The sequence below is a fragment of the Cetorhinus maximus genome, chromosome 24 (assembly GCF_964194155.1).
Source record: "Cetorhinus maximus chromosome 24, sCetMax3.hap1.1, whole genome shotgun sequence".
NCBI lineage: Eukaryota > Metazoa > Chordata > Chondrichthyes > Lamniformes > Cetorhinidae > Cetorhinus > Cetorhinus maximus.
In genome coordinates, this window is record NC_135902.1 from 15,533,474 (window position 1) to 15,560,964 (window position 27,491).

The 27,491-nt window shown below is 44.5% G+C and overlaps 1 protein-coding gene across 1 annotated transcript in view; it reads right to left on the reverse strand.

Moving 5' to 3' along the window:
* The window catches only part of cacna1g (calcium channel, voltage-dependent, T type, alpha 1G subunit), a 1,015,897-nt gene that overhangs the window by 117,331 nt on the left and 871,075 nt on the right, over positions 1–27,491 (reverse strand). Inside the window, exons 20-21 of the mRNA XM_078570777.1 lie at positions 16,172–16,240; positions 14,536–14,720 (exon numbers count right to left, since the gene is read on the reverse strand). Coding sequence (XP_078426903.1) covers positions 14,536–14,720; positions 16,172–16,240 — 254 coding nt within the window. The remainder of the gene's footprint in view (positions 1–14,535; positions 14,721–16,171; positions 16,241–27,491) is intronic.

Sequence of the window (27,491 nt, forward strand, 5' to 3'; positions counted from 1 at the left end):
CCTTGGTCCAAACATGAACAAAAGAGCTGAACTCAAGAGATGAGGTGAGAGTGACTGCGCTTGACATCAAAGCAGGATTTGGTGGTGCAGGGAGTGAATATTGAAGATGGTGGATGGGGTGCCGATCAAGCAAGCTGATTTTTCCTAGACAAGCTTCAAGCTTCTTGAGTGTTGTTGGAACTGCACTCATCCAGGCAAGTGGAGAGTTTTCCATCACACTCCTGACTTGTGCCTTGTAGATGGTGCACAGGCTTTGGGGAGTCAGGAGGTGAGTTACCCTCTGCAGGATTCCCAGCCTCTGACCTGCTCTTGTAGCCACAGTATTTATATGGCTGGTCCAGTTCAGTTTCTGGTCAATGGTAACCCCCAGGATATTTATAGTGAGGGATTCAATGATGGTAATGCCATTGAATTTCAAGGGGAAATTCAAATTCCTCTGCTTCCTCCCCAACAGCACTGTGGGTGTTTCTACACCACATGGCTTGTAGCGGTTCAAGAAGGCAGCTCACTACCAAGGGTTAATTATGAGCAATAAATATTGGCCTAGCCAACAACAGTCACAGCCTGTGAATGAATATAAAGAAAAATTGCTGTGATCAGGAGTCAGATGTATGCCAGACTGGGTAAATATAGCAGATTTCTTCCCCTAAAGGACATTATAGTGATGTGTTTTTACAACAATTGAGGATAGTTTTAAGGTCACCATTACCGCAACTGGCTTTATATTCCAGGTTTTATTAATTGAATTTAAATTCTACCAGCTGAAGTGGTGGGATTGTCACCAGAGCATTATGTTACAAAAGTATAATATTTTTCATAATATTTTTCTGGTTTGTTGTAAAGTAAGTTAATGGGTGTGAGTGTAGATGGTCCTGTCTGTGTGATTTAATTATATTTGGAGTCAGGTAGGCTGTAAGCTTGAAATTATCAAAGGAAGCTAGGTGTAGAAATGTACTTTAAATGCTCATGAGTAAACATGGATGTTGTCTTAGCATATAAGGTATGAAGGGAATTTGCACTTTTAGATAAGTGAAAGGATTCTTTGGATTTCAAAGTGATGTTAGTCTGTTTACAACTAACCAGATAAGCAAGGCTAAGGAGTGTATTTGTTTTTCCCAAAGGTGACTGACAATATTGGCAACATGAAAGTTTTTATATTATGGGAAAGGTACAGTTGCAAAGATATATGGATCAATGGAATTTACATATTATAGAGAAACATATATAAAGAAGAATGAAAGGCTATGTTTGGGGGCCATGTAAGATCTAATAGGAGTGTGTGAAACAGCCTTGAAGGAGCCTCCAGCCATTTGTACAAAAGTCTGTGGTGTCCAATAACCAAAGTTGGAAAAAGCCATTTGGAATTCCATTGTCAAGTAGGTACTGTGTTAACTTGCTGTTTTGTTTAAATCTAAAATCTATTTTGAATTGTTTCCTTAAAGGGGGTGTAATGGAGTCAGGTTAATTAGGAATTTTAGGAGTTGTTATATTATTAAGTAATTGTAGTCTTATGTATGTGCTTGAGATCTTTTATTTTCTTAATAAATATTTTAATTTAATTTTTAAAATCTCTAAAGGTCTAAGTGGACTTATTACTTCTGAATTCAGTGCACACATCTTCTCACAATAAATACAAATTGCAAAACCATTGTAATAGTGTGACCAAGTTTCCCTTGTGGATTTGGTCTGCCTGGCACACATTATCTGCCATGTCATAACAATTAGCCTGGGCCTCTGAATTACTAGTCCAGTGACATTACCACTACATTACCGTCTCCTTCCAGTAGTAAAGTATAAGTAGCACTTATGCCCCAACCCTCAACTCTGATGAAGATGTTAAGGAAAAGTTCTATTCTGATCATGAAGAAGTCGTCACTGCCATCCCAAAAGGAAAAAAAGATCATCCTTCTGGGGGATTTTAATGCCAGGGTTGACTGACTCTGATGTCTGTAGCAGAACCATTGGGAAAAACCGGGCGTGCAAAGCTAATGCAAACAGCGTCATCCTGCTGACAAAATGTGCTCAGCATGGCCTCATTGCAACAAACACCCTCTTCTGCCAGAAGGACAAATACAAAGCCACATGGAGGAACCCTGGATCAAAGTATTGGCACCTCCTGGATTATACCATTGTTCAGATCAAAGATCTAAGTGATGTCTTTATTGCTTGAACCATGCAAGCCACTGATGCCTGCTGGACAGTTCATAGGCTTGTTTGATCGGAGATGAACATCCACCTAGCACTGAGACATTACAAGGCCCAAAAGTCTAAGAGGGTGAAGGTTAATGTCTCAGCTCTAAAGCAGCCCAATCGAAGAGAGGAATTCCAAGTGCAGCCCACAACCAATCTGGAAAAAAGCCACACATCCAACTCAATTCCAGAACTGTGGGATCAAATAAATTCAGCTGTGCTAGACTCCTGTGTCCAGACCATTATCATGACAAGGCCTGGTTTGATGAAATCGATGCTGAAGTAAGTAACCTCCTAGATCAAAAATGAGTAGCCTTCAATTCCTGGCAGAACAATCTAAGATCACAAGTCAAGAAGGCAGAATTCCAACAGTTCAAGTCTAATGCCCAAAGGCAAAAATTCCTAGATTATGTTCAGGAAAATGTTCTATAGCAGTGTGTGTCTAATCCAAAAAGAACGTTGGACCTGGTCCTTGGAAATGAGTTGGGCCAAGTAGATCAAGTGTCAGTGGGGGAACATTTAGGAGACAGTTATCATTGTATTGTATGTTTTAGGATGATGATAGAAAAGGATGATAGGCAATCCAGAGTAAGAATAATTAACTGGACAAGAGTTGACTTTGATGGGGCAAGAATGGAGCACGGCCAGATAGACTGGAGTGATAGACTGTAGTTAAACAATGGGCCACCTTCAAATAAGAATTGGTTCGGGCACAGTCAAGGTATATTCCATCAAAAGGGAAAGGTAGGGCAAACAAAGCCAGAGTTCCCTGGTTGGGAAAGGAGATAGAAATTAAGATAAAGAAGAAAAAGTGTGCTTATGACAGATGTCAGGTAGAAAATGCAATTGAGAACCAAGAGGACTACAGACGGTTCAGAGGGGAGGTGAAAAAGCACATTAGAGAAACGAAGAGGGATTATGAGAAAAGATTAGCAGCCAACATAAAGAAGAATGCCCAAGTGTTCTATAGGCATATAAATAGTAAAAGGGTGGTAAAAGGAGGAGTAGGGGCGATTAGGGACCTAAAAGGGAATTTGCATATGAATGAAGGAGCCATGGTTGAGGTATTAAATGAACATTTTTCATTTGTCTTTACCAAGGAGGTAGATGCTACCCAGGTAATGGTGACAGATGAGGAAACTCTGTTACTCGAAGGGTTCTAAATTGATAAGGAGTAAGTGTTGAATAGACTATCGGTACTTAAAGTTGGCACCTGGACCAGATGAAATGCATCCAAGGATATTGAAAGAAGTGAGTAGAAATTGCAGGGGCACTGGCCATAATTTTTCAGTCTTTCCTAGACTCAGGGGAGATGCCAGAGGACTGGAAAATTGCAAACATTACACCCTTGTTCAAAAAAGGTTGTAAGAATAAGCCCAGCCATTACAGACCAGTGAGTTTAACTTCAAGTGGTGGGCAAGATTCTAGAAACAATTATTCGGGATAGAATTAGTAGTCACATGGAAAAACATGGGTTGATAAGGAAGAGCCAGCATCAATTTCTACAGGGGAAATCGTGTTTAACTAACCTGCTGGAGTTTTTTGAAGAGGTAACAGAAAAGGTCATGCTGTTGATATGGACTTTCAAAAGGCATTTGATACAGTGCCACACAACAGACTTGTGAGAAAAGTTATTGCTCATGGGATAAAAGGGACAGAAGCAATGTGGATACAAAATTGGCTGAAAAATAGGAAGCAGATAGTAATGGACAATGGATATTTTTCAGGCTGGAGGGATGTTTGTAGTGGAGTTCCCCAGGGGTCGGTATTGAGACTCTTGCTTTTCCTGACATATATTAATGATCTAGATCTTGGTGTGCAGGGGACAATTTTAAAGTTTGTGGATGATATGAAGCTTGGGAATGTTGTAAACTGCGAGGAGGACAGTGTAGAGCTTCAAAAGGACATAGCTGGTGGAGTGGACAGATAGGTGGCATATGAAGTTGAATGCGGAGAAGTGTGAGGTGATGCATTTTGATAGGAAGAACATGGACAGACAACATAAAATAAGGAGTGAAATTTTGAAGTGGGTGCAGGAGCAAAAAGACCTGGCTGTATATGTGCATAGATCATTGAAAGTGGCAGGACAGATGGAGAGAGCAGTTAATCTTTATTAATAGGGACATAGAGTACAAGAGCAAGGAGGTTATATTGAATTTATATAAGAAACTTGTTAGACCTCAGCTTGAGTATTGAGTTCAGGGCACCACATAATAGGAAGGATGTGAACACATTGGAGACAGTGCAAGAGAGGTTTACAAGAATGGTTCAAGGGATGAGAAACTTCTGTTACGAAGTTAGATTAGGTTGGGACTGTTCTCTTTGGAGAGAAGGCGGCAAAGGGGAGATTTGATAGAGATGTTCAAAATCATGAGGGGATTGTAAGAAGATGTTCCTGCTCGTAAAGGAATCAAGAACGAGAGGGCACAGATTTAAAGTGATTTGCAAAAGAAGCAAGTGTGATGTGAGAAAAAACTTTTTCACACAACGAATGGGGTCATTGGGGTCCGGAATGCACTGCCTGGAAGTGTGGTGGAGGCAGGTTCAATCGAGGCATTCAAGAGGGAATTAGATGATTATTTGAATAGAAACAATGTGCAGGAGTACGGGGAAAAGGCAGCGCAACGGCACTAGATCATAATGTTCATATGGAGAGCCGGTGTAGACATGAGGGGCCAAGTGGCCTCCTTCACTGCCATTAAAATTCTGTGATTCTGTGAAATCTGGAAGATAAAAGACATGTGGTGGGAAGAGAAAGCCCAAGAAATCCAACAATTTGCTGACTGTCATGACATGAGAAACTTTTTTGAAGCCACCAGGACCATCTATAGACAAAGGTCAAATGGAAAAAAACCCATCGCTGGTTCTCTTCCTGAAGATGACAATGCCATCCATCACTGCTGGAAACAACATTTTCAACAACTCCTCAACTGTGAATTTTTTTTTATATTTATTCACGGGATGTGGGTGTCGCTGGCTGGGCCAACATTTATTGCTCCTCCCTAGTTGCCTTTGTGAAGGTGGTGGTGAGCTGCCTTCTTGAACCGCTGCAGTCCATGCGGTGTAGGTACACCCACAGTGCTGTTAGGAAGGGAGTTCCAGGATTTTGACCCAGAGACAGTGAAGGAACGGCGATATATTTCCAAGTCAGGATGGTGAGTGCCTTGGAGGGGAATTTCCAGGTGGTGGTGCTCCCATCTATCTTCTAGGTGACAGTGGTTGTGGATTTGGAAGGTGCTGCCTAAGGAGCCTTGGTGAATTCTTGCTGTGCATCTTGTAGATGGTACACAGTGCTGCTACTGTGCATCGGTGGTGGAGGGAGTGAATGTTGTGGATGTGGTGCCAATCAAGCAGATTGCTTTGTCCTGGACAGTGTCTAGCTTCTTCAGTGTTGTAGGAGCTGCACTCATCCAGGCAAGTCGGGAGTATTCCATCACACTCCTGACTTGTGCCTTGTAGGTGGAGGACAGGCTTTGGGGAGTCAGGAGGCGAGTTATTCATTGCATGATTCCTAGCCTCTGACCTGCTCTTGTAGCCACAGTATTTATATGGCTAGTCCAGTTCAGTTTCTGGTCAATGGTAACCCCCAGGATGTTGATAGTGGGGGATTCAGTGATGGTAATGCCATTGAAAATCAAGGGGCGATGGTTGGATTCTCTCTTGTTGGAGATGGTCATTGCCTGACACTTGTATGGTGCGAATGTTACTTGCCACTTGTCAGCCCAAGCCTGGATATTGTCCAGGTCTTGCTGCATTTGGACATGGACTGCTTCAGTATCTGAGGAGTCGCAAATGGTGCTGAACATTGTGCAATCATCAGTGAACATCCCCACTTCTGACCTTGTCATGGAAGGAAGGTCACTGATGAAGTAGCTGAAGATGGTTGGGCCTGGGACACTACCCTGAGGAACTCCTGCAGTGATGTCCTGCAGCTGAGATGACTGATCCCCAACAACCACAACCATCTTCCTTTGTGCTAGGTATAACTCCAACCAGTGGAGAGTTTTCCCCCTGATTCCCATTGACTTCAGTTTTGCTAGGGCTCCTTGATGCCACACTTGGTCAAATGCTGCCTTCATGTCAAGGGCAGTCACTCTCACCTCACCTCGGGAGTTCAGCTCATTTGTCCACGTTTGACCCAAGGCTATAACGAGGTCAGGAACTGTGTCGCCCTGGCGGAATGCAAACTGGGCACCAGTGAGCAGGTTATTGCTAAGCAAGTGCCGCTTGACAGCACTGTTGATGACCCCTTCCATTAATTTACTGATGGTGGAGAGTAGACTGATGGCGCGGTAATTGGCCGGGTTGGATTTGTCCCGCTTTTTGTGTGCAGGACATACCTGGGCAATTTTCCACTTGGCCAGGTAAATGCCAGCGTTGTAGCTGTACTGGAACAGCTTGGCTAGGGACGTGGCAAGTTCTGGGGCACAAGTCATCAGTAATATTGCCGGAATGTTGTCAGGGCCCATAGCCTTTGCAGTATCCAGTGCCTTCAGCCATTTCTTGATATCACGTGGAGTGAATCGAATTGGCTGACGACTGGCATCTGTGATGCTGGGGACCTCTGGAGGAGGCCGAGATAGATCATCCACTCGGCACTTCTGGCTAAAGATTGTTGCAAATGCTTCAGCCTTATCTTTTGCACTGCTGTGCTGAGCTCCTTCATCATTGAGGATGGGATATTTGTGGAGCCTCCTCCTCCGGTGAGTCATTTAATTGTCCACCACCATTCACGACTGGATGTGGCAGGCCTGCAGAGCTTAGATCTAATCCATTGGTTATGGTATCGCTTAGCTCTGTCTATCTTGCTGCTAATGCTGTTTGGCACGCAAGTCACCAGGCTGACACCTCATTTTATAGGTATGCCTGGTGCTACTCCTGGCTTGCCCCTCTGCACTCTTCATTGAAGGGGTTGATCCCCTGGCTTTGTGGTAATGGTAGAGTGGGGGATATGCCAGGCCATGAGGTTACAGATTGTTTCAAGTACAATTCTGCCACTGCTGATGGCCCACAGTGCCTCATGGATGCCCACTCTTAAGTTGCTAGATCCGCTCGAAATCTATCCCATTTAGCATGGTGGTAGTGCCACGCACCTCAATGCGAAAGTGGGACTTCGTCTCCAGAATGACTGTGCAGTGGTCACTCCTACCGATACTGTTATGGACAGATGCATCTGTAGCAGGCAGGTTGGTGAGGATGTCAAGTATGTTTTTCCCTCTTGTTGGTTCCCTCACTACCTGATGCAGACCCAGTCTAGTAGCTATGTCATTTAGGACTCGGCCAGCTTGGTGCTACCAAGCCGCTCTTGGTGATGGACATTGAAGCTGTGCCCTTGCCACCCTCAGTGCTTCCTCCAAGTGGTGTTCAACATGAAGGAGCACTGATTCATCAGCTGAGGGGGGTGGTACGTGGTAATCAGCAGGAGGTTTCCTTGCCCATCTATCTGATGCCATGAGACTTCATGGGTCCAGAGTCGATGTTGAGGACTCCCAGGACAACTCCCCCCGGACTGTATACCACTGTGCCGCCACCTCAGCTGGGTCTGTCCTGCCAGTGGGATGGTGATGGTGATGTCTGGGACATTACCTGTAAGGTATGATTCCGTGAGGATGACTATATCAGGCTGTTGCTTGACTAGTCTGTGAGACAGCTCTCCCAATTTTGGCACTAGCCCCCAGATGTTAGTAAGGAGGACTTTGCAGGGTCGACAGGGCTGAGATTGCCGTTGTCGTTTCCAGTGCCAAGGTGGTCTGTTACAGCTGAGTGTCTTGCTAGGCCATTTCAGGGGGCATTTAAGAGTCAACCATATTGCTGTGGGTCTGTGGGTCAGACCAGGTAAGGACGACAGATTTCCTTCCCTAAGGTGCATTAGTGAACCAGATGGGTTTTTACAACAACTGATAATGGTTTCATGCCTCGGCGGGATTATCTGCCATGGTGGGATTCGAACCCGGGTTCCCAGAGCATTACCCTGGGTCCCTGGATTACTAATCCAGCATCAATACCACTACGCCATTGCCTCCCCAGCTGTTACTCACCAGGTCATCCCCAGTATCCTGTGGTAGAATCCGTGGATAAACCTACTTCGATGGGAGAGCTGCAACAAGCAATCAAATGGAAAAAAATCTACAAAGCCGGAGGCTCTGGAGCTATCCCAACTGAGGTATTCAAAGCTGGTGGGCTTTTCCTCATATCAAGACTCCAAACACTCGTGCTATGGGGACTTGGGAGGAAAAAGATTCCCCCCTCCCACTCCGCCCCAATCCCACTACCGACATCAGGAATGTGACAACTGTAACTATCTTGTTGATAAATCAGGTTGTGGAAACTATCAAGGTATTTCCCTCTTGTCCATAGTAGGAAAAATCTTGACATGAATTCTCCTGAATTACCTGCTTCCTGTGGCTGAGGAAATCCTCCCAGAGACACAGTGTAGCTTTAAACTTTCCAGAGGAACCTCTAACATGGTCTCTGTTGCCAGACAAATTGCAGAAGAATGTCAAGAATAACACCAGGATCTCCTTATTGTATTCATTGACCTGACCAAAGCATTTGACTCAGTAAATCACGAGACTCTGTGGATTGTGCTCCAAAAATTGATGTCCAAGGAACTCCATCTCAATCTTGCAACTGCTTCATGATGGTATGATTGCAACTGTCTTGAATGGGAGATCTGAAAAAGATGCCTTCAGAATCTGGACTGGGGTCAAACAAGGCTGTGTGACAGCCCCGTATTATTTGCGGTTCACCTCATCAAAGATCAACCACCCTCTGGTGTCAGTATTAGATACCATCTAGATGGAAAGATCTTTAACCTCACTCGCCTCTGTGCCAAAACTAAACTGACCGCCATGGACATACATGATCTACAGTTTGCGGATGACTGCAGTGTCGTTGCCCACTCTGCACAAGAGACCACTCTTGATCTCTTCAATTCTGTATACAAGAAACCCAGCCTGTCCTTGAATGTTGCAGAAACAAAACTCATTTATCAACCCACACCTGCTCAGCCAAATATTTCACTTCCTAAATATGTCAGAGGAGAGACTCTGGAACATATTGAGCACTTCCCACACCTTGGTAGCCACCTCTCTCAAAAGGCCACCACTGACCAGATCAGCTGCACGAACTCAGCCTTCTACAAATTATGGCAGTGAATGTTTGACAACAAAGACCTCCACAAGTCAATAAAAGTCCTAGTGTACAGAGTAGTTGTCGTAACTGCATTCCTGTACTGCAGTGAGACCTGGACTGCGTACATATTGACACATAGGAGCGCGAGAGAAATTCCATGAGTAATGCCTCCGCTGCCTCCTCAGGATTCAATGGGAGGGGCATCGCCGGATGGCTGAAAACTGCCTGCTCCGCCAAGTCCCGTTTTCTCAATTCTTAAATGGCCAGCGTTCAGGGGGAAGATAAAGAAAATGCTGCAGACACTCGAATCTCTCCTTGAAGCATGGCAGCATTGACATTAATGACTGGGGGGAGCTTGCTACTAGTCGTTCAGAATGGCACCAACTTATCCTTCAAGCTGCATCATGCTTCAAGTCACAACATCTTAATGATGAGGTAGAGCGGTGGCAGAGAAGAAAAGGAAGCAAATTCTGCACTCCAGATCCCGCCAGCTCATGGGATAACCTGCCCCATGTGCCCAAAGATCTGCGGGGTGAGAATCGACCTGATAAGTCACATGAAGATCCATGGCAGAAACTCGCGACCTGAGTAGACTTCCTCCTTGTATCGTGGGACAGCTGCTGCACCGATGAGTTGGGGAACTATCACTACTGGAAGGTTACTGGCTGGGGGCCTATGTAATAGTTAGAAGGCCCGTCATTGTTGGAAGATTATTAGCGAGAAGGGTTGCCTTGTAATGATGTGAAGGGAAGTCACTGTTGGAAGGTTACTGGTGCAAAGGCAGCTTTCCCTCAGCATGCACTAGAGTGTCCAAGATTATTTGATGGAATGAGATTCTGAACCCACATCCTGTTGACTCAGAGGCAAGATTGCTTTCAACTAAGCCACATTGACATTTGGCTCCACCAAAATTATTGATGCGCTTCGAACAGTTTGCAAATGTGCTTTGCAGCCCTGTTTGATGAAACGTTGCAAAACAAGGGTTTACACCCTGCTTGGTTTGGACTGGACATTCTGATATTTAAGCGAACTGTCTGGAATGTAGAAACAATGTAAGCTGAACTATGAAGGTTGGTTTTATAAAATAATGATGAAAGGAAGTTATATCTACATCCTTCAGAGCGCCAAGAGATTCTGTGCAAAATTACAGTAACAATGAATTTTCACCATCAATAAAACAAACATCAGGAGAGTGCAGAAGGAGGGGTAATGTTCAGCATTGGCTGGGGTAGAAAATTGAAGGTACTGGATCACTACCTGTTAGTACACATGCCAAATTTCCATTGACTTCTATGGACGAAAGAATTCAATTGAGTGTTTAATGTGCAGTCAACCTGGCAGCTTTGAAAGGGTGTGCAGGAGCTGAGGGACCCGGCTGTATATCTGCGTAAGTCATTGAAGGTGGCAGGACAATTTTGACAGAATGGTTAATAAAGTGTACAGTATCCTAGACTTTATTAACTGGAGCATAGAGTACAAGAACAAAGAGATTATTGAAAAAAACAGGTTTCGCCTCAACTGGAGCATTTTGTCATTCTGGGCATTGCACTTTAGGAAAGATGTGAAGGCATTAGAGAGGGTGCAGAGAAGATTCACGAGAATGGTTCCAGGACTGAGGAAATGTAGTTAAGAAAATAGATTGGAGAAGTTGGGACTGATTTCCTTGGAGAAGATATGACTGAGAGAAGATTTGATTGAGGTATTCAAAATCATGAGGGGTCTGGATGGAGTAAATAGGGAGGAAGTTCCCACTTGTGAAAGGATCGAGAATGAGAGGGCACAGATTTAAGGTAATTGGAAAAAGTTACATGAGGAAAAACTTTTTCACGCAGTGAGTGGTTAGGATCTAGAATGCACTACCAGAGAGTGTAGTGGAGGCAGGGTCAATTCAGGCATTCAAAAGGGAATTATATAGTTATCTGAAAAGGAAGAATGTGCATGGGTACAGGGAGAAGGCGGGGTCATGACACTTAGGGGAGGCGATGGCGTAGTGGTATTATCTCTGGATTAGTAACCCAGAGACCCAGGGTAATGCGCTGGGGGCCCAGGTTGGAATCCCACCACGGCAGATGGTGGAATTTGAATTCAATAAAAATCTGGAATTAAAAGTCTAATGATGACCATGAAACCATTGTTGTCAAAACCCATCTGGCTCCATAATGTCCTTTAGGGAAGGAAATCTGCTGTTCTTACCTGGTCTGGCCTACATGTGACTCCAGTTGACTCTTAAATGCTCTCTGAACTAGGGCAGTTAGGGATGGGTAATAAATGCTGGTCTGGCCAGTGACATCCACATCCCATGAACAAATAAAAAAAAACTCGGTGAATTGGTCTTTCTGAGAATCAGTGCAGACATAGTGGGTTGAATGGCCTCCTTCTGTGTTGTAATACAGGACATGGCGGAGGCATTGAACAGGTATTTTGTGTCTGTCTTCACTGTAGAAGACTTAGGAAACTTCCCAAAGATACTTGAAAATCCACAGGTGTAAAGGGAGGAGGAACTTAAAATTACCATCATCGGGGAAAAGGTACTAGGAAAATTATTAGACCTAAAGGCTGACAAGTTCCCAGGACCAGATGACCTGCATCCTAAGGTCATAAAAGAAGTGGCTGCAGAGATAGTAGAGGTCTTCCAAAGATTTTCCAATAGATAATCTTCCAAAATTCCTTAGATTCTGGAAGGGTTCCAGTGGATTGGAAAATAGTAAATGTGGCACTTTTATTCAATAAAGGAGAGATACAGAAAGCAGGAAACTATTGGTCAATTAGCCTAACATCTGTCTTGGAAAATTGCTAGAATCCATTATTAAGGAGGTTATAGCAGGATTCTTAGTTGTAACTGGTGGAGTGCCACAGGGATCAATGCTGGGGCCTCAACTACCTACAAACTCCATCAATAATTTGGTTGAACAGATTGAATGTGTGGTTGCTAAATTTACTGATGACACAAAGGTAGATAGGAAGGTAAGTCATTAAGGGGATGTAAAGAGTCTACAAAGGAGTATAGATAGGTTAAGTGAGTAGGCAAAAATTTGCCAAATGGAATATAATATGAGAAAATGTGAACTTGTCCATTTTGGCAGGAAGAATAGAAAAGCAGTATAGTATTTAAATGGAGAGAGGTTACAGAACTCTGTACCAGTGAGGGATCTGGGTACACAAATCACAAAAAGTTGGTACGCAGGTGCAGCAAATGATTAGGAAGGCAAATGGAATGTTGGCGTTTATTGCAAGAGGGGGGGAATATAAAAGTAGGGAGCTGTACAGGTCCTTGGTGAGGCCACATCAGGAGTACTGTGTAAGGTTTCGGTTCTCCTTGTTTGAAAAATGACATAATTGCATTAGAAGCAGTTCAGAGAAGGTTCACTTGAGCCATTCCTGGGATGAAGGTTTTATCTTATGAAGAAAAGGTGAACAGGTTACGTCTTTGCCCATTGAAATTTAGAAGAATGAGAAGTGATCTTATTGAAACATATAAAATCCTGAGGGGGCTTGACAGGGTGGATACCTGGAACATGTTTCCTCTTGTCGGGGAGACTAGAACCAGGGGACACAATTTAAAAATAAGAGGTCTCCCTTTTAAGGCAGTAATGAGGAGAATTTTTTATTCTCAGAGGGTCGTTAGTCTGTGGAATTCTCCTCCCAAGGAAACAGTGGAGGCTGGGTCATTGGATTTATTCAAGGCTGAGTTAGATAGATTTTTGATAGACAAGGAAGTCAAGGGTTATGGGGGGCAGCCAGGAAAGTGGAGTTGCGGCCACAAACAGATCAGCTTTAATCTTATCAAATGACGTAGCAGGCTTGTGGTGCTGAAAGGCCTACTTCTGCCCCTAAGTCCTATATTCCTACAATTCTATAATTTTGCCTCCTCTGACGCTGAACATTACACCCATTTGTTTCCTGGCACCTTTTACCTTCACTAGCACATCTTGAGAATCATAAAATATTACAGCAGTGGAGGTCCCTCTTTTTGGTCCCTCTTGGCTGTGCTGACTCTTTGAAAGAGTTAGCTAATAAGCAACATGAAGGAGGTCAGTTAGTTCAGTTGGCTAGAGTATAGCATAGAATAATACTATTAGCAAGGGTTCAATCCCTGTACTGGCTGGGGTAGTTCTTGGGGTCTGCCTGGTTGCTTTTCCCCATAAAGATGTCATGCTGTAAGCCATGATTAGCAACAATCAGACAATGAGGATGCTGCATGAAAAGAGAGAATAGCTGACACTGCCCTGTTCTTTCCCCATAGCCCTGGGAATATACTCAAGGGAATACAGTATAAGCCTGTTCAGTGCAACCAATTCACTTCCTAATGAAAACATGGGTATAAATATAAAAAACAGAAAGTGCTGGAAAAACTCAGCAGGCCTAGAGCATCTGTGGAGACAGAAATGGAGTTAACATTTCGATTTCAGTATGACTTCTCTTAGGAACATCAGGATATAAATAATCTTTGGTACCCAATGGGGATCAAGTAAAACTCAAGTATATGCAATCATTTCCCCATCCTCATTAATCAATCTTGGCCTGATGTCCTCCATATGACATTAAAACTTTCCCAGTCTGTCTTGTTGTAGCAGGACACCAGGGTGACCTCCCGTTCTTCGAAATATTGCCCTGGGACCTTTTATATTGACCTGAGAGGGCAGGCATGGCCTTGCTTTAACATCTCTTCTCAAAGATGATACCTCTGACAGTGTAGCACTCCATCAATATTGCTCCTTTGACAATGCAGTTCTCTCTCATTACCAATGCTCCCTACAAGATGTGCAGCCATGTGGCTGTGGAGCAAGCTGGATGTTCCTGCATAGGCTGAGCACAAGACTGTCCCTTAGGTTACCGCACGTCCGCGGCTACACAAAAAATTTTAAAAGGCTCGCACACCTTAATGAATAGGCCGTGCACAAAAATTAAAGGGAACATTTCTCAGTACTGCCTTGGAGCATCAATCTAGAATATTATGCTCAAGTCCTTGAAGTGGGGCTTGAAACCCACAACCTACTGACTCAGAAGCGATAAAGATGCCCCTGAGCTGAGGCAACTGAGGCATAAATGCACAAGGCCAAAGCAAAATTCCTCATACATGCTTCTGACAAGCACGTCTTCCCCGCTGGCCACAAACGCGTCAAATAATCCTTAATCTGTTCAGGTATTTAAATTCTCAGCTCTGTTTTCGAGTGGGCTGCTGAGCCCGAACCCGGCAGTGAGTTTGGTTACCGGAGGGGGCGGAGGGTGCGCAGGAGGCGGAGCACCCGCAGCATTCCAAGAATCTTCGTCCCGCTGTTGGAAACCATGGAGACCAGGATATCGATGACTGAAATCATCACCAGCAGTCCATCCAGAATATTCCAGGAGCTCTTGAGATACGTCTGCTGACCAAAACAAAGGCCCATTGCCACCAGCTGCAATGGAAAGCAGGAAAGAAGTATTTACTGCAAGGGTACGGTAGCGTAGTGGTTATTTTACTAGACAAGTAATCTAGGGTTGTGGAAGCTTCACCGAACTTAACGGCAAGGAATAACTTTGGTCAGGCTGCCAATGGGTGGGGGGTGGGGGAAGGGGGAATGGCTCTGGGCCATGGTCAGAGCTGAGGGAGTGGGAGCAGTGGCAGTAGTGAGACAAAGGCTTCCTCTGATTCTTGGGGCCAGCACTCCTGCCTCTCTTGGCCCACAAGAAGTGCTGACCTTCAATACTTTCTTTGGTCATTCGGTGTCTCCCATTACAGATCCACTGCCGGGAATCCCTTCAGCTCAGGTTGCCCCCACCCACTTCGAACAAGTGAAGTTTAAGTTGTGTGTTGATGATGTCATCAGGGGGGTGACATTTGAATGTTAATTAGGTCCCCTTGCAGGAGCCTCATTAATTGCCTGACTTGTGTTTCTAAAAACTTAAATGGAAGGGAATGGGGTCAGGTTCGAGTTGGGTTTCTTGATTCCAATAATTTAGTGTGTTCCTCAACCCTCACCAGAGGAGGAGGGGATGTGGTTGCAGGTGAAAATCAAGGATCATAAATTCAAATCCCACCAAATTGCAGTTTGAAAATTTTAATTAGTTTAAAAAAAACTCAATCTGAAACCTAAATAAATCTAAAGTAAAGCTGTCAGTTTATTGTTAAAAACCCAACTGGATCCCTAACTGCCCTCTGAGAAGTGGCTTAGCAAGCAACTTAGTTTTATCAAACCAGTGGTTCATGTCCCACCACTGTTGTCTCATGGCAACTAGGGATGGGTAATAAATGCTGGCCTTGGTCAGTGATGCGCACGTGCAGAATGAAGACATTTATTTTAGAGAGGGTTCAAAGTAGTGCAACAAAAATGGACCACTCGGCTCTCCAGGGCTAAATCTAATCTCTAAGATGGCTGGAGGGGACGTGATCCAGAGAGGGAAGTGTGAAGAGAGCTTCAATCTGTACCTTACTCACGCTATAATTGTTCAGGACGGGGTGAGTGTCTGATGGTGACGCTGGGTGGGTGAGAAAGTTTTCCGTGCCAAATACTGATCCATTGCATCTTGATCAGCGGGGACAACAGGAATTTCCCCAAGCGTTCTCTTGGTCACCCATCATAACTCTGGAGAAAATCTTTGATTAACGGGATTTATTCTCATCAGACGAATCTACAATAGCCCTTTGTTCAATGTGACCATTTAATGGGTGAAATCATCAGTCCTTAATTTAACCTGACCCCCACTGACAAAAACAAAAATGGACAGAAAGTGAGCTGATTGTACAGTCAGGGTTAGCTCCCAGAGGGATTATGTTGTTATTATGCTAAGGGTGGGGCCTTCTCCCTCAGATACAGACAATTATTTCACATTGTTTTGGCCTTTAAAAAACACGATGGCTGAGGCTTACCTTTACTGCCATCTCAGTCAAGAAGATCACTGTGAAGATATAGTTCGAAAAGGTCAAGAATATTCGCTCCTTTAAGAAAGGAAAACATTCAATATCAGAACAAAGGCAAAAATACAGCTGAAGCTCAAAATCTGTAATCAAAACATAAAATGTTGGAAACACTCAGCGGGTCTGGCAGCATCTGTGGAGAGAGAAATAGAGTTAACGGGTTGAAGTTTTGCAGGGTGCCATGTTCCTTGGCCTTCACCATGAAAAACCCAGCTGCCCCGCAGCCATTTAACATTCAGCAGGGCATTAATCGGCTCAGGGTGAGCCTTAACACCCCAATTTGGTGGGCGGGGGGAGGTGGGAAGAGTTATGCCTTAGAGAGCTGTGGGTCAATCCAATTAGCCGGAAGCTCTGTACTCCCAGCAGCACCAGCTCCTGGCACTATAGCGAATCCCTGAGGAAGAGGTTATGGAGCCATGCTTCAAGGTAAGTCCAGGGTATCAGCGGGGCCTTGTTTCAGAAGCCAGAGGAGGAGGGTTAAAGGACAGCACGACCTGGAAGTTGCGGGGGTGGTGGGGGGGCTCCACTGGGCACAAGAGAACCCCCAAAGGTTCCCTTCTCCTGTTGCCCGACACCAGCCCACCCAGTAAAAGTTTCTGGGGTACCCGCTTGGCTAGGGGGCTTTTTTTGTCATGCTGGTGGCGGATGAGGCACTTAAGTGGCCATTAATTGGCCTTAATAGGCCCAAAGGTGAATGGACTGCTGACATCTCCATGGCACCACGTCCCCATCATAAAATGGGAGCCTGGTTGGGGCCGGGTAGTGAGGCAGCGGGCAGGGCATGCTCTACATTTTATAAACCGCACCCCCCACCACCCCCCGACTCCAGACTCGCCAGCAGAGGGCTGTAAAATCTAGCCCAATGTTTCAGCTCAGTAGCCTTTGGAAAATGCAACAGGTTTTAAGCAAACACAGAGCAGGAAAAGGGCAGAGGGGAGGAAAGAACAAATGGGAAGCTCTTTAATATGGTAGTAGCTAGGAGAGATTGAATGACAAAAGGGATGGTGGCAATGGTGCAAGAAAAACAAGTTGGAGGAGCTGCAAATCACAATAGCAGAATCGTTATAAATATCTGCTGTTCGGAAAAATGGGAGCTGTGGTTTTGATCTGAAATTGTTGAACTCAATGTTGAGTCCAATTTTGCTGCCTTGCACCATCATCACTTTAATCATTTAATGTCTCCTGCCTTCCAACCGGCTACAATCCTTCCTGTTTGTTCTTTCCTCCCTATCTTAGGAAGGTCCAATCTGCCCTCCAGGATGTGAAACATTCCATGCCACCCTTTCAAAGGAGAACAGGTATCCTGGTCAATATCTATCGCTAAATCAGTATCTAAAATCAGATCATCTCATTGCTGTTTGTGGGAGCCAGTTGTGCTCAAATTGGCTGCCATGTTTCTGAAATTACACCAGTGACTATACTTCAAAATATACTTCATTGATTTTAAAGAGCTTTGGGATATTCTGAGGTCATGAAAGGCGCTATATAAGTTCTTACTTTGTCATCAGCACCACATTACAGGCAAGGGAGCTCCAGGGAAATGCCATGGGATGGATTTTATGCTTCACCATCGGCGGGTTTGAAGGCCAGGGCAGGGGGAGATCTCGTAATATCCAGCGGGTGCCTTCCTGCCACCTACCCACCTGCCTCTGTCTAAAATTAATGGCCACTTAAGGGCCTCATCCCATTCCTGCCGCAATTTTACCTGCAGCAGGGGTGGCCTTTGCCATGTGGGAAGCCCAGCAGCTTTAGCTGTGTGGGTTGCTGTTGGGCAAGGCAGGGTTGAGGAAACCTCCTTTCGAAGCACCCTGGACCAATCGGAGGCATCCGGCCCCAGGTCAATCCCCCCCACATTTATCCCTCCCCGCTGGCCTCTTGAATAGAGCCCCTCTCAATCTACTCACCCAGACCTTCAACCCTGCACTCACCTGGACTCCTCGGCATGGCAGGACTGCCTGTACTGCCAACAGTGGCCACCCCTTCTGCCTGGTGCTGCTGGGGCTACAGGGTTGCTGGCCATCCGATTGGCCAGCAGCTCTGTAAGGTGAAGCTTCCCCCCGAGAAAGAGGCGGAAGTCTCACCTTAAAGAAATGAACAATGCTCCCAGTGTTAAATTGCCGCGGGGCAGCCGTCGAGATTGTGGGTCAGGGGGCTCCCCCTGACTTTTCAGCCGGGGTTGGTGGGGATGATGGCATCTTGTAAAATTCAGCTCCGGAATCTTAGTTCTGTCTTCAGATGCCTGATTTTGGTGCTTCTGAAATATCGATGTCTGAATTACAATTTAAGAGTCTTTTGACAGCAACCGTGACTGTTTACCACCTCAAATTACTGCAAACGTTGAAATTGAGTTGGAGATCCTTAGGGGCTAGGTAAGGGGATCTGAACAGAGCGAGAGATTTTGAACAAGGGATAGAATAGCAAATGGTGGCTCTTAGGAACAACACATTCAAGTATTCAATACTTTTTCTTTGACCTCAGGTGTTAGGGATTAATAATAATATATTATGAAATATTTATGTGAAAAAAACTGCACACGTATTCAACTACTTTACACACACCAGGGCTACCCTCTCTGTATATATCCATGTTAAATAATAGGGGAATGTTCAAAAATCATCAAGGCTTTCGCAATCTCAAATTCTTAATTCTTAAATGGGATTTTGTTTGAACAGTGACTTTTCCACAAATAAAAGGAATGTTTCTTTGCTTATTTTAACTTTCATTCTTTTGTATGTCGATTAATTTTCTCGCTCTAACGCGCGACATCTGAAAAGCTTGTCGTTTTTTTTAAGTCTCTCTTTCCTCAAAAGCTGTGGTCTCCTGAATTATTTCAGCCTGCCTGTCCATTTAAAGGACTTTCCCCACGTCCCCACTTTTTAAACCAACACCAGCTGGACTTCACGCCGGTTTACCACTTGTTAACCTTTTTATTTTGCTGGTCGAGTTACAGAACTGCCTCACCCTGGAAGAGTATGAGTCACTTCTGTGTTCGATCAAGTGATCCAACTTTTTTAGTAGAGTTGGACAATGCTGTTGTGATATTTTAAAGTCTGGCCCTTACTTGGCGGCGCTTAGTCCAAGATGCTGAGAACTCATGTTTTTCCTCTCTTTATACCTCCCGATGCAGTTTTGCTTCATTTTCTTTTGTGAGCGGCCTTCACCAAGCATTTTTGTTCTTGTTGCTAATCCATTTTAGGATGGGGGTAAGACTAGAGCAAAGGTTTGAATGGATAAAAACTCTACGGTCATTTTCCATCAGCCTTGTCCCAGTTTTCACTCACTTTTTCATTGAGAGAGAAATAACAGCATGAGAGAAGTATCACACCAGACGGGGAGTAGCCCTTTGCTAAGCGGTTGGAATTTTATTGTTACAGCACTGATTGATGCCTTTGTTTAAAACAAAAGGGTCAATGATTTTGCTGAATAGTGAGCAAAGGAGTTTGACACAGCATTAACCAGACTGCTAAATGTGAGCTAAAAGAGGTTTTTGTTGATTTATCTCAATAAAGTTTTTGGAACCTGGCTGTGCACAACTTAGCTGTCAGATTTCCCTACATAACAAATGCGGCTACACTTCTGAGGTGCTGTGATGGTTGCAGCTGAAGCCAGGCAGGCAAGGAAGGGACTCAAAGCCTCGAGCATTGGCCAGCTGGTCTGCCACGGGAAGGCCACCTTCAGACAGCTGACCTAGTTTCTGACGCCTCATGGGTCTTGGAGGTTCACCTCTGACAGTCGGCCTTTAACCATCGTCGTCTTTGGGCGGGTAGCCCTGCCACCTCCATCTGGGAAACGAGACCCGGGGATAAGATGGAACTGGGGAGCTAACAAGCAGGCCGACAATGCGAAATTCCCTGCCCACCCTGCTCTGTGCTCACCCCCTTCAGCGCCTAAAAATCCAGCCCTAACGTTGCTATGATGGACCATGCGAACTGGAACAGAAAGGCCCCAGCCAGGATGTTCTGAAAAAGATTGAGACTATGTATTATTAATACCTAAAAAATATATGTGGTGGGTGCTGACTTCAGAAGGGAGCTGACCAATTCCTGACTGGACCAGAGATCCAGAGATCACTGTGAAGGCAAATGGCTTTTCCAGATGGCACATGTGATGTCCTGGACATGATTTGATAGCCTGAGAGAATTGAATAATTTTCCAGAGTATATTTTTCTCATTTTGGCCCTGGGGAATTTCCTCTGTTTTTTTTTGCTTCTCCCTGGAAATTATGGGATGGGACGTGTAGTGGAGGGGGAAGGGGGCGATGTGGGGAGGGGATTGTTTAGCCATGATGTTTGGGCTACCATGGTGTGAGGCTGGCTTGATGCACCAGATGGTCTTTTCCTGCCAGTTAATGATGCATGTTAATAAAAAAAAAACAATGTTCAAGAAAACACCACAACTTCCAATAGGCAACTATAATGAAAAAATGCTATGCTCACGAATACGATATTCATTTGTGTTTTCCTATTTAAAATAATCAGCTTAACGCTTGCAACAAAATAGCAGAGGGATACTTCTGAAAGCATTGTAAGAGGCTGCAGGCTGACATTGTAAGCAGGCTACGATTCTAACTATTAACGATCGCACAAACTGATAATGAGTTACTTTTCTCCAATTATCATTTGGGGGACAGTATTTGCTGAGAGATTCCCAGCTCCCCAGTTCTGAACTCCCCCAGCCAGGAGCTTGGCTCGTACAGCCTCACGCCAGTCATCAGTCACGCTGCTTTGTGTGGAGGTCCCAAGTCCTGGCCCCAGTGACTGAATTATCACTACGGTGACAAGGGAAAGATCTCTTTGTGACTGGCTGTCAGTTTAATAACAACAGGATGTAGAAAAATGCTTAGATTGTAAATCCATGACTCGAAGACTGCTCCCATCACTTGCCAACTTTACTCATTTCAAGTCCAGCTTCACTCTGTGATTACCGTCATCTTCCTGCCACTGAAGCAATTTTTAAAGAAAAGATTTTTTCCAGCTGATTCAATAAGTAGTTCTCCCGTGAAGAAAGTAAGAATATAATGCAGCAGAACAGCTTATAGAAGCTTTAAAAGACGGCAGAAGCTAGCTGGATTCATTGAAGCATGTTGACGATGGGAGTTTCTGAAGCTGATCCTTCAGAATACAGGACTCACTGAAGAAATAAGCTGAAATTAAACTTGTGCAGCATATTCCTCCTTAATGGTTTGGATTCATTTTGATGCCTTCAAATGCAAGTCTGGCTCTGTCGTTGTTGGGGCATGCACCAGCTAACAACCCCGGTGTCCTGTTTGGCACTGTGCTGACTTTCAAACTCCCCTTTGGATCCACCAGCTGCAGGAAACCTTTTATCTCTGTTTTCCTTTCGAAACTCTGAGCAACACTTGAATCAACTCTCAGGTGTGACTTCTCTACCTCTTGAAGCACTAAGCTTACATAAACTCCGACTCACTCGAAACTCCACCACCTACCCTACCCCTGTCCTACCCCATACTAACTCTGCTTGCCTATTACCCCTGTCTTCACAAACCTGTCCTGGGCTCCTTGTACTCTAGCTCATTGAGTTCAAAATCATCACCTTTGTTCACAAATCTCTATATGGCCTCTTACCTCTCCAGCTTGAGACCTGGCTCACAACATTTGCTCTTCTGGCTTTGTTCCACCATGCATCCCCCTCCTGTCCTCCACTCCTCCAGTGGTGGTGCAGCCCACAGTTCACACACTCCTACTCTGCAATTCTCTTCTTGTATCCCATTGCTTTTCCCCCAGCCTGAGCTACCTCTTGAATACCTACCTCACTCATTGTCTAATCCTCCTTGTGATCTTTCTTTATGTTAAGAACCATAGCCTATAAGTTCATCTCCACTGGCCTGTGCTGGAAAGCGTAGGCCTGAGGTGTGCCCGATATTGGGCCTCATTAACATCAGGCGCCTGCTGGGCATCCCCAGGCAGCTCGGTGGGGAAAGGCTGTGGCAGAGCAAGTGTGGCAGGTTGGTCTTAAAGAGGGAAGGGAAGTGGCAGACATGAAAGAGGGTTTTTCTGGAGACAGAACGGGAGTGGGGGGCTGGGGGGGGGGCGTTGCTGATCGGGACACAGCTTCAATGGGGATCCTGCTGGTCATTAGCTGGGAAAGGGTGAGAAATGGTTGCAGTAGGCCTCAGCTGCGGTTTCTTGGGCTGGCCATGTTTTTGTTTTAAATTGGGTCCCATCCAACCCTAACCTATGTTGGTCATTGTCCTGCAATCCACTTACATAGGTTATGGTAGCCCTTTAATTCTTAAACAACCTGTGACAAGATGATGGAAAATTCCCTTGGTTATGTTCTCCCATTGTTTTACTGGCAAATGTTATGTCTTATGCCTCAGGTTGTTGATGATGGTGCTGAGATCTATAAACTTGAGGATCTGGTTCTATGTGATCAGCCCAATGGGGTGGATGATCAGCATTGTGGTCACTCTCAGAAAAGGGAATCACTGTCTTCAACATATCCTGGTCTGCTCGCTATCAAGCACCTCAGATTCCACTTTGTGTTGTCATCCAACAGATCAGCATTAGCACCGAGCAACCGCTTGATCTGCTTTGGTCCTGATAGAGATGATATGAGTTTGTGGTTGCAATTTGGTCATTTAATGTGAACCCAATCATTAACTTCAAATTGTCATGACGATGGGAAACTGTGACTGAGTGAGATCTACTAATAACTTTACCAGCTACCTAAAAACATACTGAAATGCTTTAAGAGGACATGTTTTCTTAAAAAATACAAGAAAAGACACTGACCAAAAATGGCTTCCATGAGGCACCTGATGTCTGGAATTATATGTTGACCTTTTCTGAAAAGTTACTATATGGATTGCATTGCTGGCATGTTGCTCATGGAATTCCACATCTGGGGGTGGCAAGGTCCACGTCAAAAAGGGACACTTGAAAAGAAGGCATTAAAAATGCAAAGTGCTGGACTTTAATCAACTGTAATTCTGTCAAGACAGTAGGAACTGGTAACCAGCCAGGTACACACAAAAGACACTCAAAACTCCCTTTGGAGGATGAAATAATCCCATCTCCTGTTGGTTTCTGCTATTTTGAAATGTGTCAAAAGTTTGTGAGGTGAAAGATCAAAAATGAGATTACTTGTTCTACAACAATGACTGCAAGACATGTTAATCGAATTCCTTCTTGGAATATACAGACAGGAATTGTAATAACAGGTTTTGCCAAGCCAGAAACAGAGAGAAAAATAAAAGTCATCTGGAAACACTGCTGAAGGAAGCAGTAAGGAAGCTCTCTTTCTCTCTCAAGCTAAGATTGTCTCTAGCAGAGTGCAGTTATCTGAACTTCAACTCCAGGATTTTAAAGGAAACCAGCTAACTTCAAATGGCCACAATGTTCAACAATTTACATCTCAAGGACAAGCAAAGGACTTAATCGTATATTTTTAAAACTTTTATTTGGACTGTAGCTTTTCTTACTTCTGAGATCTGTGTGTGTCATCGCACCTTATTATTTTTTCTCAGGTTTTGTAAATGATAAACTTACTCTTTCTTTGATTCAAGAAACCTGGTTTGATTGACTCCTTATAAAAAAGTAAATATATCTGGATTGGAAAGGGCATTTACAGGGAAAATACATTTTAAAAAACCTCTGTTGTGACCAACCAAGGAGTCTGAATAAAAGGGAAGCCTGTTCACTCCTCCTCACCCGATAACAAAATTGTGGTCTCCTTGCATGTGTTCGTTTGTTGAAATATGCTTTTGCTTTATCTTGTTGCTTTGCAATTTCTTCTGCTTTTGCTCTGACATTCTGGTTGGATAGTGGTGATGGTTTAACAATGGTCAGCAATATTTAAAAGTCACGACCAATCATAAGGTCGGCTGGTGTCTTTCCGGTCAGAGAGTGTGGGGTAGGTCGAAATGTACAAAGTAGGAAATGAACAGATTGTTCAAATGCTTTCCCCTCCTACATACTGGCTCTCATGCTGTCCTTGATCACCCTGTTGAATCGTTCAATGCCACCATTGAATTAAGGGTTGTATTATGATGTCAGCTGGGGGTGAATTCCATAGCTTGCTAGGAACTCCGTGAAATGACTGGAAACAAACTGTGGTCCATTGTCTGCAGTGACAGTCTCTGGCAAATCCCATTTTATAAACAAATTGTCTGGAATGTTAATGACCGAAGTGGTGGTTATGGAATTTGCTGCAGCGATTTCTGGCCATTTGCTACGTAGATCATGAACAACAATTGAAAAATGTTGATTCCTATGGGCTGCTTACACTTCTCCAAATTTGTCTACTTGGAGTTGTTTCAATGATTTTGTTGGCCATGAAGTCAATTGTAAGAGGTGTGGGACATGGTTTAACAGATTCTTCACTAAATGTACAAGCTACATAGTTTCTAATAAACTCTTCAATGGTGCAGTTTATTGCCGGCCACCAGACTGCTTCACGGGATCATCGTTTCATCTTGGCAACACCACTGATGTCCTTCATAGAAAAGGCACAATGTATGTTGCTGTAGCACTTTTGGGATTACTGCTCGAGTTCCACTTGTGATACAGTTGTCATCAAACAATGCGAGTTTATCGCATATTCTGCAGTATGGGGTCAGTTCTTCCTCTATTTCGCGACGTCAATCGGTTTTTAGGTTACTAGCTTACTTTCTGCAGTACACTGTCGGTTGCCGCTTCTCCTGTTGCATAACAAGATTTGCAATTGTTTACGAAATCACCTTGATCACATAGTCTTCAATATTGCAAGTTGCTTTGCTTTTGCTAATGCTGTCTGCGACAGTAGTATGGCTAAGTATGTCAGCTACTTGGTTGTGTGAAGCTGCAAGATACTCGATCTCAAAGTTGTACTGATGGAGACGATCTGACCATCTGTAGATGCGCAGAGGTCGATGACCAGATCCTGACGTGGATGACAATGTAGTCAGTGCTTGGTGATTGGTACAGAGAATGAAACTTTTACCATGTTACCATGGATACATGTGCCAATGTTCACAAGCGTAGATGCAGGCTAGTGCACCCTGTTGTCCAGTAGAGTATTTTATTCAGTTTTCGGCAACAGGCATGACGTGTAAGTTATTGATCATTTGCTTCCTTCAATTTTTTATTATTAATTCATGGGATGTGGGCATCGCTGGCTAGGTCAGCATTTATTGCCCATCCCTAATTGCCCATGAGAAGGTGGTGGTGAGCTGCCATCTTGAACTGCTGCAGTCCCTGTGGTGTAGGTACACCCACACTGCTGTTAGGGAGGGAGTTCCAGAATTTTGACCCAGCGACAGTGAAGGATCGGCGATATATTCCCAAGTTAGGATGCTGACTGGCTTGGAGGGGACCTTCCAGGTGGTGGTATTCCCATCTATCCTCAGACCTTGTCCCTCTAATGGGAGTGGTTGTGGATTTGGAAGGTGCTGCCTAAGGAGCCTTGGTGAGTTTCTGTAGTGCATCTTGTAGATGGTACACACTGCTGCCACTAGTCATCGATGGTGGAGGAAGTGAATGTTTGTGGTATTGGTGCCAATCAAGCGGTCTGCTTTGTCCTGGACGGTGTCAAGCTTCTTGAGTGTCATTGGAGCTGCACTCATTCAGGCAAGTGGAGAATATACCATCCCACTCCTGGCTAGTGCCTTATAGAAGGTGGACAATCTTTGGGGAGCCAGGAGGTGAGTTACTTGCTGCAGGATTCCTAGCCTGCTCTTGTAGCCACAGTGTTTATATGGCTAGTCCATTCAGTTTCTTGTCAATGGTAACCCCCAGCATGTTGATAGTGGGGGATTCAGAGATGGTAATGCCATTGAATGTCAAGGGGCGATGGTTAGATTATCTCTTGTTGGAGATGGTCATTGCCTGGTACTTGTGTGGCACGAATGTTACTTGCCACTTGTCAGCCCAAGCCTGGATATTGTTCAGGTCTTGATGTATTTGGACATGGACTGCTTCAGTATCTGAGGAGTTGCGAATGTTGCTGAACATTGTGCAACCATCAGCGAACATCCCCACTCCTGATCTCATGATGGAAGGAAGGTCATTGATGAAGCAGCTGAAGATGGTTGGGCTGAGGACACTGCCCTGAGGAACTCCTGCAGTGATGTCCTGGAACTGAGATGATTGACGTCCAACAACCACAGCCATCTTCCTTTGTGCTAGGTAAGATTTCAACCCCTGATTCCAATTTACTCCAGTTTTGCTAGGGTTCCTTGATACCACACTCGGTCAACCACCCCTAGATTCTCAAGGGGTGTCACCTCAACTCTGAAGTTCAGCTCCTTTGTCCATGTTGAACCAAGGCTGTAATGAGGTCAGGAGCTGAATGACCTTAGTGGAATCCAAATTGAGTATCAGTAAGCAGGTTATTGCTAGGCAAGTGCCACTTGATAGTACTGTGAGAATACAGCTCCTATCATATTTCCTGATGCATCCGCTGTGACATGTTTCCACATGTGGGTTGAAATGCGTGAGGACTGACAGAAATGTTATCTTCGACTTTAACGTGTCAAATGCTGTTTGATGTGTGATTGTCTATTTCCATTATGCATCTTTTCACCGAAGCTTTCACAGGAATTCCGTGATCTCTGTGTACTTAGGAACGAATTTGTGAGAAAAGTTGGTTGTACCTTGGAACGATGCCAACTCTTTCACGTTAGACGGGATTGGAACCACATGAATGGCTTTGACAACCAGATGGATATTCAACGTTGCAGTCACACATCAGAAAAGAAAATGTATCCTCGTAATCACTTTCCCCAAAATATTCTGGTCTGCTTGCTATCAAATGTCTCGCTTCCATGTTGTGTTGTCATCCTACAGACATCTATTGATACCGAGCAACCGCTTGATCTGCTTTGGCCCTGATAGAGATGATGCAAGTTTGTGGTCATGATTTGGCCATTTTATGTGAACCCAATCTCCAACTTCAAATTGTGCTTGTTGAAGTATGCTTTTGTTGATTTGCGGTTTCTTCTGCTTTCTCCCTAACAGTACACTCACATTTTGAGTGGCCGTATTTGATGTCCATCCATAACCCTCCCTCATTTTTAGCAGGAAATGGCAGGGGAGAGCTTGGAGCAGGTGTTACTCCTGTGGAATATCCTGCCTGGGTACATATTTAGAGAATGATCGCTTGGGCAGAAGATTGGATGTTGCCAGCGGCTTTGGATGAAATGAAAGCACATTCAATGCTTCAACAATAACACCTTCCATTTATATAGTGCATTTAACGTAGGACAACACCCTAAGTGTTAGTTATGGCTCAGGGAGAAATACTCTTGCCTTTTTTGAGTCAGAACCTCATG